The sequence below is a fragment of the Haemorhous mexicanus genome, chromosome 11 (genome assembly GCF_027477595.1).
Source record: "Haemorhous mexicanus isolate bHaeMex1 chromosome 11, bHaeMex1.pri, whole genome shotgun sequence".
In the NCBI taxonomy this organism is placed as follows: Eukaryota; Metazoa; Chordata; class Aves; order Passeriformes; family Fringillidae; genus Haemorhous; species Haemorhous mexicanus.
The window spans coordinates 13,928,788-13,947,794 of NC_082351.1; the positions used below are offsets into that span (position 1 = coordinate 13,928,788).

A 19,007-nucleotide genomic window follows, 5' to 3' on the forward strand; every position below is an offset into this window, starting at 1 on the left:
ACACGGGGGAAGTAGCTTTTCCCCCGTACTTCGCGCTAACTTAAAGGGCACCGAGGCAGGTCGAACCCGGGCCTCAGGCCTACCGCTCCAGGCCGGGGCGCCCGCGAGGGGACAAAGGACAACCCCCACATCACCCCTGCTCCGCGCCTGCCCTGCCCAGCACGATCCGCCCTCCCAGCCTCGGCCGGGCGGGCGCTGAGGCGGCTCCCCCCGGCACCGCCCCGCGCCCCGCCTCGCGCCCCGCCCGGCACCACCCGCCCCCCAGCCGCTCATGCGCGCTCTCGCCGGCCTCCTGTTGGCTCACTTCAGGCCCCCTCGCAGAGGGGAGAGAGGCTTAAACAACGCAAGTTTATCCTTCACTGCGTAGCGTTTAGGCAGATACTGGTACTTTTGCCTCTGGTAAAAGAGACGTTTTATTATTTTACAACGATTCATAGTGCTTATGGCTGAAGTACAGGGTGGAGGGCCCTCCTTGGCGTCTTGTCCCTCCCTCGCTCCCTCCGAATAGGTCGGCCCGGCTCGTCATGCTGCCCGCTGCGGAAGGGGCGGGCATGGCCGAGGGTCGGCGCGGCGGCGGCGAAGGCGACCGTGCCGTCATGGCTCCGCCGCCGGTACAGACCCGGCTCCCGGACTGGGACGGGCTGAAGCTCCGCGTGCGGAACCTCATCACCTCCCACCGCGTCATGATCTTCAGCAAGAGCTACTGCCCCTACTGCAACAAGGTGAGGCGGCGGCGTCGGTTAGAGCCCGCTCGGCGCGGTCCCCCGCGGGCCCTGCCCTCGAGGCAGGCATGGGCAGACCTTGCCCCGAGGGCGCCCGCTCGGCCCGGGCCGGGCGCGGGGGAGCGGGGCTGAGGGAGGGAGGTTGCTGCCGGCGGCGGCACCTGCGGGCTTTGGAGCGTGTAGAAGTGGCGCTGTATCCATCCCGCTCCAGCACCACGTGCCAGTCTTGGAAAACCACTTGCTGCTCGAAACCAGGCGAGGATCCGTGGCATTCGTGGTAGTTCTTTCGCTTTGCCACGGTGGGAGATGGATGTGTGGCGAGTTCTCAACAGTGTGCTTGTTCCTCTGCTCTACTGTTGCCCAGATAAGAGTGCTGGCTGTGTTCCTTTCTAGCTGGAAATTTGGGTACCACATTGGTGTTCAGCTTGGACAAAGCTGCTCTCCACGGGAGGGATGAGTTAAGCTTTCTGCCCTTTCTAAATTTAAGGAAGGTTGACTCTGCAGCAGGTGCATAAGTTCTAAATCTTGGTCACAGTGTGTGTTTAAAAGAGAAAAGCACTCTTGGTTAATTTTGATGTTTAGAGAAAAATATCTTTATAGCCGTAATTGTACACCAATGTACACATATAGGCTATAGCTAGTAAGCCAAACTCATTAAAAAACTCGGGGCCTTCATTAGAATTTTATGATACCAGCACACTGATCATAGTCCACACAGGACCTGAGGGTTTGTAGGCCTTGGGTTTCTTGGATAGTTACAAAAAGTATGTTATGAAATTTTATTTAAACCTCACACTACCATATTTGATATGGCCATTGTGTAAGAACATAAGTGGAGCTGTTGGATGAAGACCTGTTGTTCCTCAATAGAACTGATAACCAGGAACATATGCAGAAGCCACACTCCCATGTCTGGGTTAGATTTAGTTCTGGGAAGAGAAGAGATATTATAACCCCCTTGCAGAAAACTTAACTGAATATATCCTGTCTCCTTGCAACTTCATTGAGGTTTTGGGAAAGTAAACTTTTTGTTCGGGAGGATCAACCAAACCAGTGCCTTCTGTCTAAGAACTTTCTGGCAGATAGTAAATCAGAGTACATAGCTCAAATCCTTCTTAACAACTTACTCAAAGTTTTGGTAAATGAAGAGTTGGAGTCTTGCTCCTGTCCAGTCCAGTTGATAAAAGTGTTATCTTCTGCTGAGGAAAAATAATTTCTTGAGGACTTTGGAGCTGCCCATTGAGAAGTACTTAGTCGTGCCTATTAATATTGCCCTGTGTGCTTTTACTGCTTGTGATTGTAAATGCTGATGCTCATGGCACTTAGTTCAGTGGCTTTGAGATCACATGATGGCACTGTAACTTTTTAAACCTTGTGTCTTTTTTCTTCATCTCTTTGTGGTGTTGCAGAGGCTCTAGACTATGACAAGAAGGGGAGAAAAGACTTGATTGTAGTCCAGTAATTAAATTCCAGATTGTTCTTTCCTGCATTTGTTCATAGCTTTTCCATTAGCAGATTGCTCGCTTCAGGGAAGCAATCAGATATAAGGAATATTATTCTTATTGTCTGCAAAGGGGAAGAAAGAATGAGCACAGGGAGTAGGAGGACCCTCTGTCATGGCCCTTTCTAGGAGGGGGAGTTGAAAAATGCTGTGTGAATTTTTGTGAAGAAACAGGTCATAAATATGACGGGGGGAAGAAGAGGTGACTGCCCTGGTAGGCAGATTTCCTTAGCTTGTTTTCCTGCTTGGAACAGAACAGAAAGGTAATATAACAAAGAAAATGTGGAGAAGGGGTATAGATTGCAGGCAGAGAATTAGAAGAAGAAAGTTTATGGAAGAAGGCAGCCTCACATGAGACATCAAGTGATAAAACAGTGGAATATCTGTAACACTAAGGATATTAACAATCCCTCTTACCAAAGACTTAGAAGCTAGTGAAAGGAATGGCAAAACAATGGCTAATGCAGGGTTCTTGTTAGCTGATAAAGTCTATAGAATTAATGAAGTGAATATAATTTGGAAGTGTAGTTACAGCTTGGGTACTTAGACTGTAATCACATAGTTCTGAGTTCTTAGACAGATATGAATAGTGTGCATTGTATTATCTTTTACTGTGGATGGTTGTTAGCAGTGTGCTTTTCGAAGGATTAATACAAAAAGATGTTTAGTGTTCATGGTCTGAAAGTACCTAATTTGGGGATGGAAAGAATTCTCTATCTTGAGTGGAGGTAGCCATGCTAGAAGAAAATTGAAATGGCACTTTTATTTAGAAACACAACTGCAAATAAATTCCCTAAGTGAATTAGGTAGGTGATTGTATTCAGGTTAGCTAATAGCATGACTTGGCAATTGTGCTGTTGTTCTTCTGCAAATGCAATTTGTTGTTCAACTGCTTTAACAGGGCAGTGCTGGAGAGGGGGTGGTGGTAGAATTACTTCCTTGTCATAATTTAGCTTGGCTGTTTCTTCAATTCCTTAGCATCCAGAAAAGATAATAAGTAAGATAGAAATGCATAAAGAAAACATAGTTTTTTAGCATGAAAAAATGGCAAGGCTGAGCACTGTGATATGTTGATACTTTAAGAGCAACAGCTGTGATTGCATAAAGTTACTGGTTATTTTAGTTATATTTTATGCTATTACAGATTACGTTCTCTGTCCTCAGGGGGTTCTGGCCAATTCGGCTGTAGCTATTATAGAGTGTTAGCTGATACTTGAAAAAACAGACCTAGGACATGCCATTATTATTTTATGATATGAAGCTTATCTCCAATCTGCTTAGCTTCCCTAGTGACAGAAAGCATCTCTGGGAAGCATTTCCTAAAGTTAGACTAATTTCTAGGTTTCAGAGGAGTTATCTATTGCTTAATAATACTTGGAAGTGTTTCTAGTCCATCACTTTTTGTGAAAACTGAAAGGGTTTAGTTGGTAACTGAGGCCATTGCATTGGTGAAAAGGGAAGTGAATGGTTGTATCAGTGACCCTGCAGCCTAGTATCCCATCCCAGACATTTGGAGAAATGATAGTTTTGTCTTTGGGCTGTAAGTAAGAACATCTCCCAGTGCACTGCTGAAGTTTCCGGTGGGGGGTGGGGGGGTGTGTGTGTGTGTGTGACACAGGAATTTCTTGACCTGAGTTGGTATTAGTTTTATTGGGTTCAAAGTTTTCAGTGGATTTTCTTTTTATTGGTTGGTCTAATAACTCTTTGATCTCATTTTAATTTTGGCTTTTACAATGCCAGATAGCAGTGAGTTTTCTGTTTGTATTCCCCAGGGAGACTTACTTCCTTTTCATTTCAAAGTTGTTTTCTGGTAAATGCAGTTATTGCTGAGTGCTCCAGTGAGTATTTCTGAGAAATCATTTCCTGTTCTGCTTATCTTGATATTACTCATGATTAGTGTGTTATCTTTCTACTCCTCCTAATCATTTCCTTCTCCAAACCAAAGTCATCTATTATCTCTTGCCTGCACTGAAGATTTTGTAACTGCTCATGTGCTTGCTATGATCCTTCCTTCAGTTTCATTAGCACAACACAAGTATGATTTGTTCCCAAGTGTAAAGTGCAATGGTTACCTCTAATTAGGATGCTGGCATTTGTCTGTTTGTTTTTTTTTTTTTCTCTCTACTGAGTACCTTCAGTAGAGAATAAAGGTGGTCTAAATGCCTTAAATCTGTCCTTTCTTGAGTATAATCTTTCTTGGTTTAGTAATGTTCTGTCCTCCCTCCTGCCAGCTGCTGTTGCAATGTTTTGGCAGAGTTTTTTTAAAAAGAAAACAAAAACTAATGAACAACTTGCCTGTTACTCCACTGCTTTCCTCCAAACTAAACCAGCAGCCAAGCAGCTAATTTTCTGATTTGCCTCTGCATTCTTAATACTTCCTAATAGCAATCACTTTAAGCTTTGCTTTTTGGATCTTGCATGGCATTACTTTGGGATTTGTAACAGCAGATGCAGAGCAGGTCTGGAGTGGTTCCACTGCTGTTTCCCTTTCATTCTGCCTGTAGCTGTAATCATTCCAGGAAGCAAGCCTGAAGGTAATAGTGAGCTTAGGACAAAAAATTTCAGGGATCATCTTGGTGGTTAGAGGATTGGAGTGTCACACACACTGAATGTGTGAAGGAGGAGCTCAGTTTGTTAAACCTTGGTAAGGTGACTGGGAGTTTTAGTTGCTGCCTTCAGCTGACAGGTGGGAAGACAACCAGAGTGTTATTCAAGTTGCAGAGTGAAAGGAGAAGAACCAACAAATATAAGTTGCAATGGCAGACACTCCAATGGGATAAAATGGAAGCTCTTTACTGTGAGGATGGTCAAACATTGAGCCAGCCCAGGGAAATTCTAGTGTCTTTGTCCTTGTGGATGTTCCAAGTGAGAGGACAGTGCTTGAGCAATGTCATCGGCCTTCACATTTGGCTCTGCTTTGAGCAGAGAGTTCATGCAGGTGGCCTGAAAAGGTCCCTTGGAACTTGTACTATTCTGAAACTGTAGAACCAATATAATCAGTTACAGAGGCAAAGCTTTTTTTTTTTTTTTTAATGTTACGGTTGATACATGATGTGCTAAGAAACTTAATTTGTAGATATACAGAATACAAAATCTTCTTGTTTGTCTGCATAAAGCTGAAAGTTTATCAGAAAGCACTGGGATACTCAGTATTCAGTATAGTAACAGTGTGACTCACAGCAATATTAAAAGCATTTTATTCCTTGTGTGTTGGACATCTTTAAACTGACTAGATGGGACTCAACATACTCTTGATGAAGCTCTGTCAATAAATTTGAGGTTCATCAGAAAGCTGATTTTAAAATATTCAGACTCCATGCTGGCAAGTGTGTCCATCCCACAGACATTCAGGGATTCTTGCTAGAGCTGTTTTCACATGCCAGCTTCACAAAAAGTGTTTCTGTAGAAATCTTGTTTATAAAAGGTTGCCTGATTTGAATCAGGTAATGGTATACTTTGTCCATCCAGAACTGAAGTTAAAAAAACACCCAGCTGAGTGCTGAGTACTCAGTGCTGAGTATTTGGAACATGTTCCTTCCTTCTGCAGCTTTTTTTTTTTTTTTTATTTCCTTGTTTTGCTTCTTATCCTCTACTCCCTTTTTTCCTTTCTTTTTTTTTTCTTTTTTTTTTTTTTTTTTCTCTTTAGAGCAGCAGCAAGATTCCTTGGTGATACTATCTCTCCTCTTGTTTAATTTTTTTTTTATATGGCAGTCACTTCCATGGCTTTTGGTATGTCAGCAGCTAAACAAATTTTATCTAGAAACTTTTTCTTAAGGTAATGGGACTTGTATTGGAAGGTTAAATGCTCTGGCTTTAAGTGAGGAACACACAAAACATAGAACCAAACTACTGAGCCTGTGCCTCAGAGCACAGGAACTGAGCCTTAGAGGTCTGTGTGTGTCCAGCAGGGAAGTTGTGCCCTGAGCTGAGAAACCTTTGCACTGCCATGGTGTCTGTTCTTGTTGCAGGTGAAGGAACTCTTCCGCTCCCTGCATGTGGACTACTATGCTCTGGAACTGGATGTAACTGGTGAGTAGGAGAAAAAAAAATGTATCACATGCTGCTGCCTAATGTAACTAAAAAGAAGTGATTCCTTAAGCTGCATGGTCCTTAAGTTGTCTTGAAATAATTGGGGGACCTGTGAAACAAGTAAAATGCATTGTAATATACACAGAGATAAAAGCAATTAGGCTTCAATGTGGTTTTTATACAGGATGTGTTTTTAATACAACTGAAGGCTTTGACTGTAAAAACCACCAGGTGATAGAGAATGTGAGATCTGATTTCTGTCCAAGGAGCTATGGCTTCTGGGGAATAAGTCTGTATTTTTTTTCCTGCTTCTGGTTCTTTTGTGGCTTCAGATGAATTGTTAATGTTTGACTTGGTATATTGGTGACCTTCCTTGGGAAAAGTGCTGAGTCACTGGAAGGAAGGGTAAATTCCAGTAAGTTGGCTGCTGCCAAGTTTCAAGTTGTTTTTTTCCTTAAAGCCCAAGCTGCTTTAGTTTTAGGACATGTGCAGTGCCTTATCTGCATACGAACATAATGCACGTAGCTTCTAATGTAGTTTTAGGAACAAATTGTTTCTTATTTGGTTCTTACTAAGCTCTTAAATGCACTTTTGGTAAGCTGTTGTCTTTTTTTTTTTTCTGCACAAAACTTAAATTTCCAATGTTTTTTTAAAGTTCTAATGGCTTTTTGAAGTTTTTTATTTTTGCCTAAGCAATATTTGGGATAAATGTAGCTATTTATTCATCTCTTCTTAGTTACTTTTGCTTCTTATTCAAGTTGTCATGCCGTGAATTAATTATAGCCCAAGATATGTAAAATACAATGCTCAGCCTTTTTTTTCCTAGAATTACTTCTAATTAATAATATATTTCCCTTGCAGTTGCTCTGATTACTGATATTTTGTAGATACAATCTTGGAATAAAAAGATTTTAGTCAAAGTGATTACTGTAAATTCCCATTCCCACATTTACTGCTCAGAGATCCAAACTGAGCCTGTGTGTAGGTGCTGATGATTCAGATGGCAGGTGAGGTCAAGCAATGATAATTTTAAAACTAGAAGGTTTCTGACAGTGTGGTGGGTAGAAAAAGGAGGAAGGTAGCTTCAGGGTAAGTAGAAAAGCATGTTCATACTTCCCTTAGCCATTGTCTCATAATACAAAGCTGCTGGGCATAATTATGTTCCTGTGCACAGAACATACTCCAAAATAAGACAGTTCTCATGAAAGAAAAGGTGTCTGTGTGATCTTCTGTGATAGCTGGAGAAGAATTTTAGTGTAGTGAACACTGTAGTGTGTAGCAACAAATGTGACACTGTAAGAGATAAAAATCCTTGAAACAGAAGAACTAAACTTTTACTACTTCAGCATTACTCCATTCTGTAGAATTGTGGCTTGAAATGTCAATTTAATTTCTGCATTTAGGCCTGCTCCTTTGAGAAGCAGTTTCTGAAGACTTGCTTATGTCCAGGAAACCTGCAAATCGAATGTTTATAATAAAATTGTTGTCTTTGCAGGCCTACAATGTATCACAGTCCAAACCTTTATTACTTCAGGTTGTTCTAAAATCTCTCTTCCTGAAATCTGCTTATATTGTACACATTTCTTTTATTCTTAGACAATGGAGACAGTATTCAGCAAGTATTGGCAGAGCTGACCAACCAGAGGACAGTGCCTAATGTATTTGTGAATGGAACTCACATTGGTGGCTGTGATGCAACATATCAGGTAACCTGGCTTTAAAAATCTTAACTTGGTATGTCATGGGTGGAGAAGTCAGCAGCTAAGCAAATTGTATCTGGAAGCTTTTATTTTAAGGCAATGGGACTTGTATTGGAAGGTTAAATGGAAGTAGACAAGACTGAGTGAATTTGCTGCTTGGTCATACTTAAATGTTGTGTGACACAGCAGACTGGGTGACGTCAGTCAGAGGAGGCAATGTTATCAGTTGTTTGCTCAGAAACATGTGTGCAAATTTGATTATTTATTTCTTTTTCTCTCCCAGGCTTATAAGGATGGAGCACTGCAGAAACTCCTTGGGGACAACCAAATTACAGAACCCTATGAATATGATCTCATTATTATTGGTGGTGGCTCAGGTGGACTTGCATGTTCTAAGGTAGGATGTGAAAATAACATTAAAGAGCAGGTGGTATGTAAAACTTATTCAAAAGTTAATCTCTCTGTTAATAATCTTGATATTAAAAAGTCTATATTTTGATGAGTATTACTGTTCAACTTGTTAATTAATGAACTAATAGTGGTCTAATCTTACTCAGGGGATAAAGGGACCAGTTTCTAGCCAATGTCTATTCAGCTCTTGATCCTAATAATAGGTTTTAGTTTTCTGGCTGAGGGTGGAACCAAATGTTTTTAACTATCTCTTCTGCATGTGTAATACGCAGGTGCTTCCAAACAGTAATCTAGAAAACTTAAGGGCTTCTGTTGAAGCCTTTTGACAGTTTAGGATTCAGTATCACCAGTCATCTAAAATTAAGTGCTTCTGGCAGTTCCCTTCAAGGAGCTGCTTTACTCTTTTGCTCCCTTTTGAGGTGCTTTCTCAGAAAGGGGAGCTGAGATTGTGTAGCTCTTACACAATTAGCTGTTGTTCAGAGTGCCTCAGGACCTAAGGTCCAGATTCGGTTTTCTCTGCTGCCCAAGGGATTTGGACACACGCTCCCATCTCTCAGCCAGGTCCTAAACTGTCAGTTTATGTCTTGGGCAGGGTGAGGCTCTTCTTGACAGCCTTGACAATTGCTGAACTATACAGCCAAACATGCAACTTTCATTAGAAAATGCAAATACAGGCAGAAGAAGCTGACAGTGGAATTCTTCAGTTGGCCAGTTGTGTATTTTCAGAATGTTCAGATCTTTTCTCACAGTACCTTCTGGGACATCAGTTGTAAACTTGGTGCTAATTGCCAAATTGTTCAGAGTAGTATTCACAAAATATAAGACAGCCAGCTAAATCCTGTTTGAGGCAGGATTGCAGTTGATGTTCTTAAATAGATTTGAGGCACCTAGAGATTGAAGTGCTTGAAAAATCAAACAATGTGTACCTGGTAATTTCTTGGATAGAGGAATAGGCTTATTCAGGTTGCAATGGACATGAGAAGAATATCTAATGTAAGCTCCTTGCTCCAAGCAAGGTCAACTGTGAAGTCACACAGGTTGGTGCAGGAACTCATTCATTTGAAATAAGCCAGGGGTGGAGATGGCACAGCCTCTCTGGGAAACCTGTTTGGTTGTCCTCATGGTGTGAAAGTTCCTTATATCCAGTCTGAGTTGCTTGTTTCAACTTAAAGCCATTGTCTTTTGTCCCTTTGCTACTTGGCCACTGTGAAGAGCCTGGCACAGTCATCTTAATGTACTTCTCATAGGTACTGGGAAGTTGCTCTGGTGTCCCCTCCAAATTCAGTTGTTCTCCAGGTTGAATGTGTCCAATTCCCTTGGCCTTTTCATAGGTGGTGTGCTCCAGCCCCTTGAATAATATCATGGTAGTGCTCCATTGAAATGTCTCCAGTGTGTCACCTTCTTTTCCATGCATGAACATGCCAAGTCACTTCTGTCCTTCTGAATGGAAAGCAGAGCTAACAACTTAAGTATTTCTTTAGGTGAGGTAGAAGAGAGCCCGTCTCCTACCTTTTTCAGATTGTGGCTTTTGACAGCATAGGATGATCTTGATGCAGCATTGAACATGCAAGGAGCCTTTCAAAGTTTGGAAAGAAGTCAGTTCTTGAGGGATTTCAGTTTTTATCTTGGGAAGGAGACAGAAGAGCCATGTATGTTAATGACTAACTGGTGAAGGTAGTAAAGAAACCTTCTATTAGTGCTAAATGTATCATGACTATAAATGAGTGGACAGGCTTGCTTGGTTCAGTAGTGCTGACTGGTCTTCTCCATCTTTTATAGGAAGCTGCTTCCTTGGGAAAGAAAGTAATGGTATTAGATTATGTTGTTCCAACACCTCTTGGAACCTCATGGGGTAAGCTTTTTTTGATCTTGTATTTGATGATATTTGAGTACCAGTGATACATACTGAAATATTACATATTATGGATTTGTGTTCTTAGGAGTTGAGGGTAAATTCCTGTAATTCTGGTACACAGATAACAAGAGTTATTTGCCTGGCATGCCTGCTCCTTTTCTGGATGGTTATTTCTGCTTTGGGCATTGCTATCTCTGTTCTCTGTCAAAAGTTTTTCTAGCTTTGATCACTTTCAAACCTTGTGTGGGTAGTGTGTGCGTGCATGTTCACATTCTGACGTTTGTGGAGATATTTTGCCTTTTAGTTCATCCAGTTCTATATTGTAGGCAACTGATAGGCTCTCTTTAGAACAGTGACTCCTTGGCTATGTATGTCTCACATATTCCTAATTAAGGACAGCTGCTGGCTGACCTCATTAGTGATACTTGCAGCTGAAAATGAGTAAGAAACTTTGGTGAAACTTCTGTTGAGTCAGGGAATGAATGTGCTCTTGTTGATAGTATTTCAAACACAGGCATATTTAAATACCACATACTAGATGATACTGAATTGTAGAAACTCTGGTCTTTTTGCCTTGCTTACTTGACAACCCGACTAGAATCTGAAGCCTTGTGGATTAAGTAACCAGGCTCTATGTTTGACATGCGGTCCCTGTCTTGGGCCAGTGAGCAGCCTAATAATGTCTTAAACCAAATACAAGCTTAGTGTGTTCATTGTGTTTTAAAATGTCCCTTGCAAGAGAAATTTCATGTTACTGGTGTGACTATAGCAAACCTCCCTGAGTGACATGAGTGATTATGCAAAGTATGTGCTAGGGAAAGCATAAATCCCATTCATGGAAGCAATAATGTCATTCTTTCCATCTTAGGACTTGGTGGCACGTGTGTAAATGTAGGTTGCATTCCCAAGAAGCTGATGCATCAAGCAGCACTTCTGGGTCAGGCACTCCAAGATTCAAGGAAGTATGGGTGGCAGTATGAAGAACAAGGTTGGTAAGAACACAGAGGGAAGACCAAGACTGTACAGATGAGATGCTGAACTCAAGAGTGTAAAGGCTGATCTCTGGGGATGTGTTCTTGTATTTGAGTCTTGTATTCTTGAGTGCTCTTGTAGTTGGACTTAATAAATTAGAAGCAGAGTTCAGTACTTAGGTGAATCAGAAGGTGTTGTCCTTCTTGAGTCATAGAAATCTTTGGGGTTGAAAGTTAATTGTGTTTTGTTCCCTGTATTAACTGAAATAAATGACAGAACTTCTAGAATGGGCTTAGTTTAGATAGTAACAAGTCACATAAATATTAACATAGTAGAACAAGACCTTAATGTGTATCGTCATTACTGATAATGATGTTTTCTTAGCATGATGTACAATGAATAAGTTAATATTTTCTTAAGGGGCACATTGCACTTTTATTTCCTTAAATATTAAATTAGTGTCTTGTTTCAGTTAAACACAACTGGGAGACTATGGTAGAAGCAGTTCAGAACTACATTGGTTCTCTAAACTGGGGCTATCGAGTGTCTTTGAGAGAGAAGTCTGTGACATACCTCAATTCTTACGGAGAATTTGTGGAACCACACAAAATCAAGGTATACTCTGCATTTAAAATACTTAGTTGGGAGGGAAGACTCATGCTCTAGAACTGCCTTATAAAATTCAACACTAAAAAGGCTTTGTCTTAACATTGCCAAGTTAGGTCAACTGAAATTAGTAACTCATTTGTGAAGTTACTGATTAGAATAATTACTGTACTTTAGTACCTGCTACAGTGTTTGCAAACCTAGTTCTGGAAGAGTGATGTGGATATGTGTATACCCGTGTCTTGTGAGAATAGAGTAAGGTGGTCTCAGTTTCTACCTTCATGACTGATTTCAGCAGCCTGAGTGAGAAGGAGGGGAAAAGAAAGGAAACTAGCTGTGTGATTTTGCAACTTGGAAAATCCTCATACTAAAGCATAAAAACTATTGAAATTAAATTTAGATTAAGCGCTTGCATAAGAGCTCTGCTAGAACCTTGTGCTGTATCAGCATACAAATTAAAGTGTCAGTTTTGCAAGACAAAGCTTGTTCTGCCAATCTTGCTATAAGTGAGCATACTGAAGCAAGGTTAACCTAGAAGTGCATATTGAAGGCAACTGTTGCACTCAGTGGGTGTAATTGTCTGTTTGCAATATCAAGGCTGAACTACTTGTGTTTTAAACCAAGAGCTCGGCACTGAAAGATAATAGTAAATTCAATTTACCTTGTGTACCACCACTGTTCAAGTGTCCAAGCCACTTAAGTGTCCTTAATCAATAAATTAAGTAGAACAGAGAGGCTTCCCAGCAGGAGGCTGGACTAGATGACCTCCCGAGATCCCTTCCAACCTGAATTACCTGTTGACTTCATGGGGAAAATGTTTCCCTTCATCTGTGATGGAAAACTAACCAAGAGCAAGAATGAAGGTCAGATTCTTTGAGAGATGCATTGGCAAGATGGAATTTCCAAAGACCAAGGGTCTCTAGAGTTCAAATTAGTTAGAATTCATGCAAGATTGGGTCTTAGGCCCTCTGAACTGAAATAATGTAACTAGTTACTTTTTTTTTTTTAATTACTTTTTTTTTTTTTACATTAGCTGGAGGACTAATTCATGTCATGCTGTCCCTTGCATTGCATTGGCCTTTTATTGTGGGGATAAAGGGGTTGTCTTAATTTGTTGTGGCTTTTTATAACTCGGAAGTCAAGTTGTTATGAGTAATCCCATCTAACTTAGTAGTTAAAATGGGCAGGATTCAAAGAGTAAATGAATTTAAGTGCTCTAATGGAAGAAAAGCCTGATAGTCAGTTGTTTAAACCTGTTGTTCTTCAGTGACCTGTGTGATCTCTAAATGCATTTGTTCTTGTTTCAAACTGCTTATTCTTGATTTTTAAACATATCTACAATAATTAAGGAAAGGATTACATAACTTTTATCTTAAAGCATATGAAAATGTCAGGCTTAACTGTGTCTTCATCAACAGGCAACTAACAGAAAAGGACAAGTAACCTATCACACAGCAGAGACTTTTGTGCTGGCTACAGGAGAAAGGCCAAGATACCCAGGTATTCCTGGAGATAAAGAATTCTGCATTACAAGGTAAGATGAAAAGGCATGAAAGACTGAACTTGTCTGCTCTAGTGTTTGCCAAGACAAACAAGCTTGTCTTGGAAGGACCTTGTAACTTACATAGACTTCTCTTTTCAGTGATGACCTCTTCTCCCTGCCTTACTGCCCTGGCAAGACTCTGGTTGTGGGTGCTTCCTACGTGGCTCTGGAGTGTGCAGGGTTTCTGGCTGGCCTGGGTCTGGATGTCACCGTGATGGTGCGTTCCATTCTTCTGCGGGGTTTTGACCAAGAAATGGCAGAAAAGGTCGGTGCCTACATGGAAACGCACGGTGTGAAGTTCATCAGGAAGTTTGTACCTGTTCAGGCAAGTGCTTTCTTCTCTTAACACATCATTACTTTAAACAGCACATGTAAAATGCAGGTGTTGTCTGGGAAGGCTTTGGCTCTGTGCAGAAATAAATGTTTTATGAGACTGAGCTTTTTTGACTGGTTAATGATAGATTAGTAGGTCAAGGCTTGAATGACAATGGAAGTGAGCTCTGCTGCTTCAGGTCATTCTAAGCTTACAAAAATTTGCACAGGTTGAGCAGCTGGAGCAAGGAATGCCAGGAAGACTGAAAGTGACAGCAAAGTCTACTGAGGGATCGGAAACGCTTGAAGAAGAATATAACACTGTAAGCATGTCTGGATTTGAAATAAATGGCTATTGAGGCACATGAATGGTATTGAAATACTTCTTCTGGAACACCTTGAAGAGAACTCCTCCTTAAAAAGCTGTTCATGTAATTTACTGGCAGGAAAAAAAATGTGGAAATTCACTATTTGTCTTTAGTTGAACCCTGTCAGCCTGGAGTTTAGTTCATACAAACAGTGTTGTTGCTTCTGTTTTTGTTTGGCTTTTCTGTTTGTTACATCTCTAAAACAAATTGTACCTGGAAGAGAGTTATTGGTGTCTCTTTCAAATTTTGGAAAAAATAATTTGGAAGTAATTTTATTCATATGCTTCAGTTTTTTCACTGAAAAACCAAACGAAATCTTATATTATACTTCTCTTGGATAAAGTTATTGCATTTAATTTTGGGGGTTTTTTTTAGGTTTTGCTAGCCATGGGTCGTGATGCATGTACCAGGAATATTGGTTTACAGACAATCGGTGTCAAAATCAATGAGAAGTGAGTATTACTGAACTCCCTAAAACCACTGAATGCAATGATTTATTTTTACCTCTGTAAAAATAGCTCATGTGACTGGTGGTCTTTTAATTCCCACTCTTATATATGACAATTATGTGAACCTTCGAAAACTTTTTTTGTTCTGAATTTGAGTACAATTGTCCATTAACTTAATTTCTTCAGTATGTACATTGTAAAATAACTTTTCTGAGTGAATATGTACTAGTTGGTCATTGTGCTGAAAGCACAGAGCTCTATAATAATCAGGTGAAAGATTGTGAGTCCAAAGATGTCTAAGTAGCTTGACTGCCATCAGCCAGGCACTGTTGTTCATGTCTGAACAGGCCCACTGAATACAGACTTCGGCAGTGTGTCAGAGTTGGAGGTGATTGATGCTCTGAAGAGTTTGCAGTTGAAGTAAAAAAGGCATAAAGACATTTAATAAAATAAGCTCAGTAGTTAGAATAGAGTTTCTCCCCTGTTTTTTTGCAGAGATCTGAGAAAAGTTGTGATGCTGAATTCTGTGGTCTTCTGTTTGTTTTAAAGGAACGGGAAAGTCCCTGTAAATGATGTAGAACAAACCAATGTGCCTTATGTTTATGCGATTGGGGATATCTTGGAAGGAAAGCTTGAACTTACTCCAGTTGCCATTCAGGCAGGGAGACTGCTGGCCCAAAGGCTGTATGGAGGTAGTTCCAAAAAGGTAAAGCTATGATCAGACAACTTCAACTTATTTCTCAATAAGGTGCTTTTTGCCTCAAAACTGCAGTAACATGAGTTAATTTATCCACTTATCTATTGACTCTGCTAGTGTTTTGTAAAAAAGAAGAAAAGTTCTTATATAACTTTTTTTGTTATGTAGTGTGTAGAACTTGCATAGTCTGTCTAAATATGATTTTTTTATTTTTATTTTTAGTGTGACTATATCAATGTACCAACAACAGTGTTTACCCCTTTAGAGTATGGCAGCTGTGGGTATCCTGAAGAAAAAGCCGTAGATGAATATGGACAGCAAAACTTGGAGGTAAGAACACCCAAGAGTCAATTAGCTTGTAGCTTGAGGGTGTTTTTCTTGAACCTTGCTGCTTTAGTCTCAAGGCATAGGTTAACAAGATTAGAAGTTTAGACAGGTAAAACTGTTGTGGCTGTGTTTTCATCTGGCCAGCAAGATACTGCACTCACAGAAACCCAGGACTGGACTTAATACCATTAGAATTGTGCATAACCATTTGCAGGTGGCTGAGAGAAGCATTTGACCTCAAGAGGCCAGACTTGGGTTGCAGAGCTGTAGGAGTGTTTCTTGTTGTCATGAATTAAAGGCTTTTATTGCTGAAGTGTCCCAAACACCTGGGATGAACTATTTTCTGCTGGTTCACTGTACTTGAATTGTGAATTTTTTTTTTTGCTGTCCTTAACATATGTGTATAGGAGTATTGGGGATAACTTTCCCATTTTATTATGGGGGAGTTATAACTTCCCCAGTTTCTGGCTTCTGCACATCTCTGAGGAGTTATGAGGAAGCTGCTTGCATGCCTTGTGTTTAACTCCTTACATTTTTCAAAATCACTTGACATTATTTAGCTTCTGCTTTTACCTGTTTTGCATAGTGGGTTTAAACTTAGAGAAGTACAGAATTAATATCCAGTTACCCTTTCTGAAAGTTTGATTTGCAACTGCTGTATATTGTAGCTCTTGCTGTTTTTATCAAATATTTAAATTGGAGCTCCATGGTTTGAGTCAAGTCTTCCTCTGCTGAGTTTTGGAGGATGGGCTCTGTGCACTGAGTGGAAAAAAATCACTCTTGTCTTGTTTGTTAATAGACAAGAATAGAATGGGTTTAATGTCAAACCACCTATTTATAAAGTTACTAAAAAGTAGTGTCTGTGCTCTAATTCTAATGTTCTTTTTCTTGTTTTCCTCCCAGGTTTATCACACTTTGTTCTGGCCACTTGAGTGGACAGTGGCTGGCAGAGATAACAACACCTGTTATGCAAAGGTTATCTGCAATAAACAGGACAATGTAAGTAGCAGGATGGACATGCTGAGGGTATTCTTGAAGTGGAAAGAGCTGCAGAACTACTTTATTTGAAGTAGTCAATTTTTTCTTAAAGACTCTGCTATTGACCTGCTTGTGTAACATTTTTACTGTAGTGGGAGTTACACACTAGAGCTTTTGTCAAACTTTGCCTGGTACTGACTCATATTTTTCTCTCATCTGTTCTAAAGAACCGTGTGGTAGGACTGCATGTTCTTGGACCCAATGCAGGTGAAGTCACCCAAGGTTTTGCTGCTGCAATCAAATGTGGTCTCACCAAAGAATTACTTGATGAAACAATTGGTATCCATCCTACTTGTGCAGAGGTAAGAAAGGGGGAAGGCATAGCCTAATTTAAAACTTGCTCTTGAAGGCAGTTTTACCAAGACATCAGTAGCTATGTGGATGATGATGCAGGCAACAGTAAATAAGCTCTTGTTTTGGTCTCTTACAGGTGTTCACTACAATGGATATTACCAAATCTTCTGGCCAAGACATCACTCAGAAGGGCTGCTGAGGTTAAACCTGCTGTTCTACTTGTTTCCATGTTGTGCACTCTCGGTCCTGTGGAAGCTCTAATACATCCAACTGCTTTGCAGCAGTGTAAAGGTTTGCATCAGTGCCACTGTGGATGCTGCAGCTGGGACTGGTGCCTTGGAGAGGCTTCCTCAGCACGAGTTGTGTTGCACATGGAGCAGTAAAGCAGCAGGGAGATCTCAGACTGTGAATCCTGACTTTGCTTGGTTTTGCACTGCGGTGCTTTCTTGACGTTGTTGCTCAAAATCTTCTTGTGAGGTGAGCTACAACTGATGACTGCCAGGCAAGGCTGGGAGGTTCCTGTCTAGTCAGATGACTGAACTCCTCCTGAAGGAAATTCTTAAATTGCACAAATTAAAGCTAATGCTTCTAGCTCCAGTGTCTTGTACAAATGCTTGAAATAGATGACAAATACATAATTGAGTGATTCTTGCCAACAGTCTGCTGTTGACTGATTTCTTTTTGATGCATTTTGTTATACTTAATTGTATGTTCAGTTGAGACAAAATGGCATAAATAGGATGCAGTGTTGAGCAGTGCAGTTCAAGCACTAGTCTCCCATCCCAACCAGTCTAAAACTCTAAAGTAACCGAAGACACCACTGTTGTTCACATTCACAGTTTTTTGACCTCAGGTGACATCATGTCTTCAAAATAAAAATTTGATTTGTAGGTGTCTTGTGTGTCAAGGCTAAAGAGTGTAAGTGAAAGGACATGTCAGTTTGCTTAAATCTGGTTTCAGCTCTGTAATTTAAAATCTCACAGAACCCAGAAGTCTGTCTGTGCTGTTATGGGGAATGCTGAAGTCCTGGAGAAGCAGACTGTCCCACTAACAGCAGGTGCCTGCCCATGGAGGCAGAAGGTGTTGTACAGAGCTGCTCTGATTCCTGCGGCAGCCCAGAGCAATGACCTGCTGTGCTTTCTGTAGTGTTGTGTACTGTCAGTACTTTGAAGCTCTCTTCCACCCCTAGTATTCTGTCCTGGGGGAATTGTGCTTGAATCTGGCTCTTAGTTTTGTCCAAAGAGCTGTTTTGAAAGACTGTTCTGAACATTGTATGATAGTGACCAGTTTTTAACTATTTAATCTGTGACCTACCGTGGAATTTGAAGTTCAATAAACAATGCATACAACACTCTGTGGTGTCTGACCTCATGATTTCTGCTGCCTGAGGTTTTACTGGGCTTCAGTTATGTTGTGTATCCCATACAGTACTAAAACCCCTGTGGATTTGTGCATATTGTAATCTTTTAAATGGAGAAACAAGTTGTCTTGTCTCCCCTGGGGGCTTGCTCAAGATAACAATTGTGCTTCTGTTTGGGTATACAGAATTGAATGTAGGTGAATTCAAATTTGAAAGATCAGTTTTATACCATTTCTGTATATTCCACAAGATTCTGAATACCTTGTATTGTTTAACTGCAGCACAGCTCAAAGATGCTCAGTAGAATCTAGGTGGTGTTAGCAGCAAATCTTGTTCAAGTTTAGTAACTCTTGGAGACTTTATGCAAAACTTAAAGTCTCAGTAGCACTGCAAAATAGCTTCACTTGGCAGGGGAGATGCTTGCTGAGCTGCAGGGACTGCTTTGCTGCAGAGGAGTTACTTCTGGTCCAGTAGAAATGATGACAAACTGACTGGGAATAGCAGAGTTGACCTGGGGTAGCCCAGTTGGAGAGGAAGTGAAGGAGGAAGCCAAGTCAATGAGTGCTAATTCCTGAATTTGCTATTAATAAGCACTAATTGAGTTTTATTTCAAATTGAGATTTGATTTGCAGGTTCATGTTAATTGATCAATAATTACCACTTGCATGTCTGTAACAGTGTCCTAATTGCAGATGTTTCCTTTGTCTCGCTTGCCCAGCTCTCAGCTCTAGGTGATACACAGCTGGTGGCACCAAGAACTTTTACAGAGTTACTCTTTAAAGCTTTCAACTCTCCAGTTAAAATACACAGTAAGTAGCTTATA

At 40.7% G+C, this 19,007-nt stretch overlaps 1 protein-coding gene across 1 annotated transcript; it reads left to right on the plus strand.

Moving 5' to 3' along the window:
* The first annotated feature begins 288 nt into the window (after window positions 1-288).
* TXNRD3 (thioredoxin reductase 3) lies at window positions 289-18,175 on the plus strand. Its single transcript, XM_059856551.1, has 16 exons — window positions 289-722; window positions 6,192-6,252; window positions 7,849-7,958; window positions 8,236-8,349; window positions 10,143-10,215; window positions 11,087-11,206; window positions 11,663-11,805; window positions 13,215-13,330; window positions 13,439-13,664; window positions 13,882-13,974; window positions 14,395-14,471; window positions 15,018-15,174; window positions 15,388-15,495; window positions 16,396-16,491; window positions 16,698-16,832; window positions 16,961-18,175. Exons 1-16 carry the CDS (start codon window positions 525-527, stop codon window positions 17,021-17,023), a joined length of 1,890 nt encoding a protein of 629 aa, XP_059712534.1. The 5' UTR covers window positions 289-524; the 3' UTR covers window positions 17,024-18,175.
* Window positions 18,176-19,007: the final 832 nt, after the last annotated feature.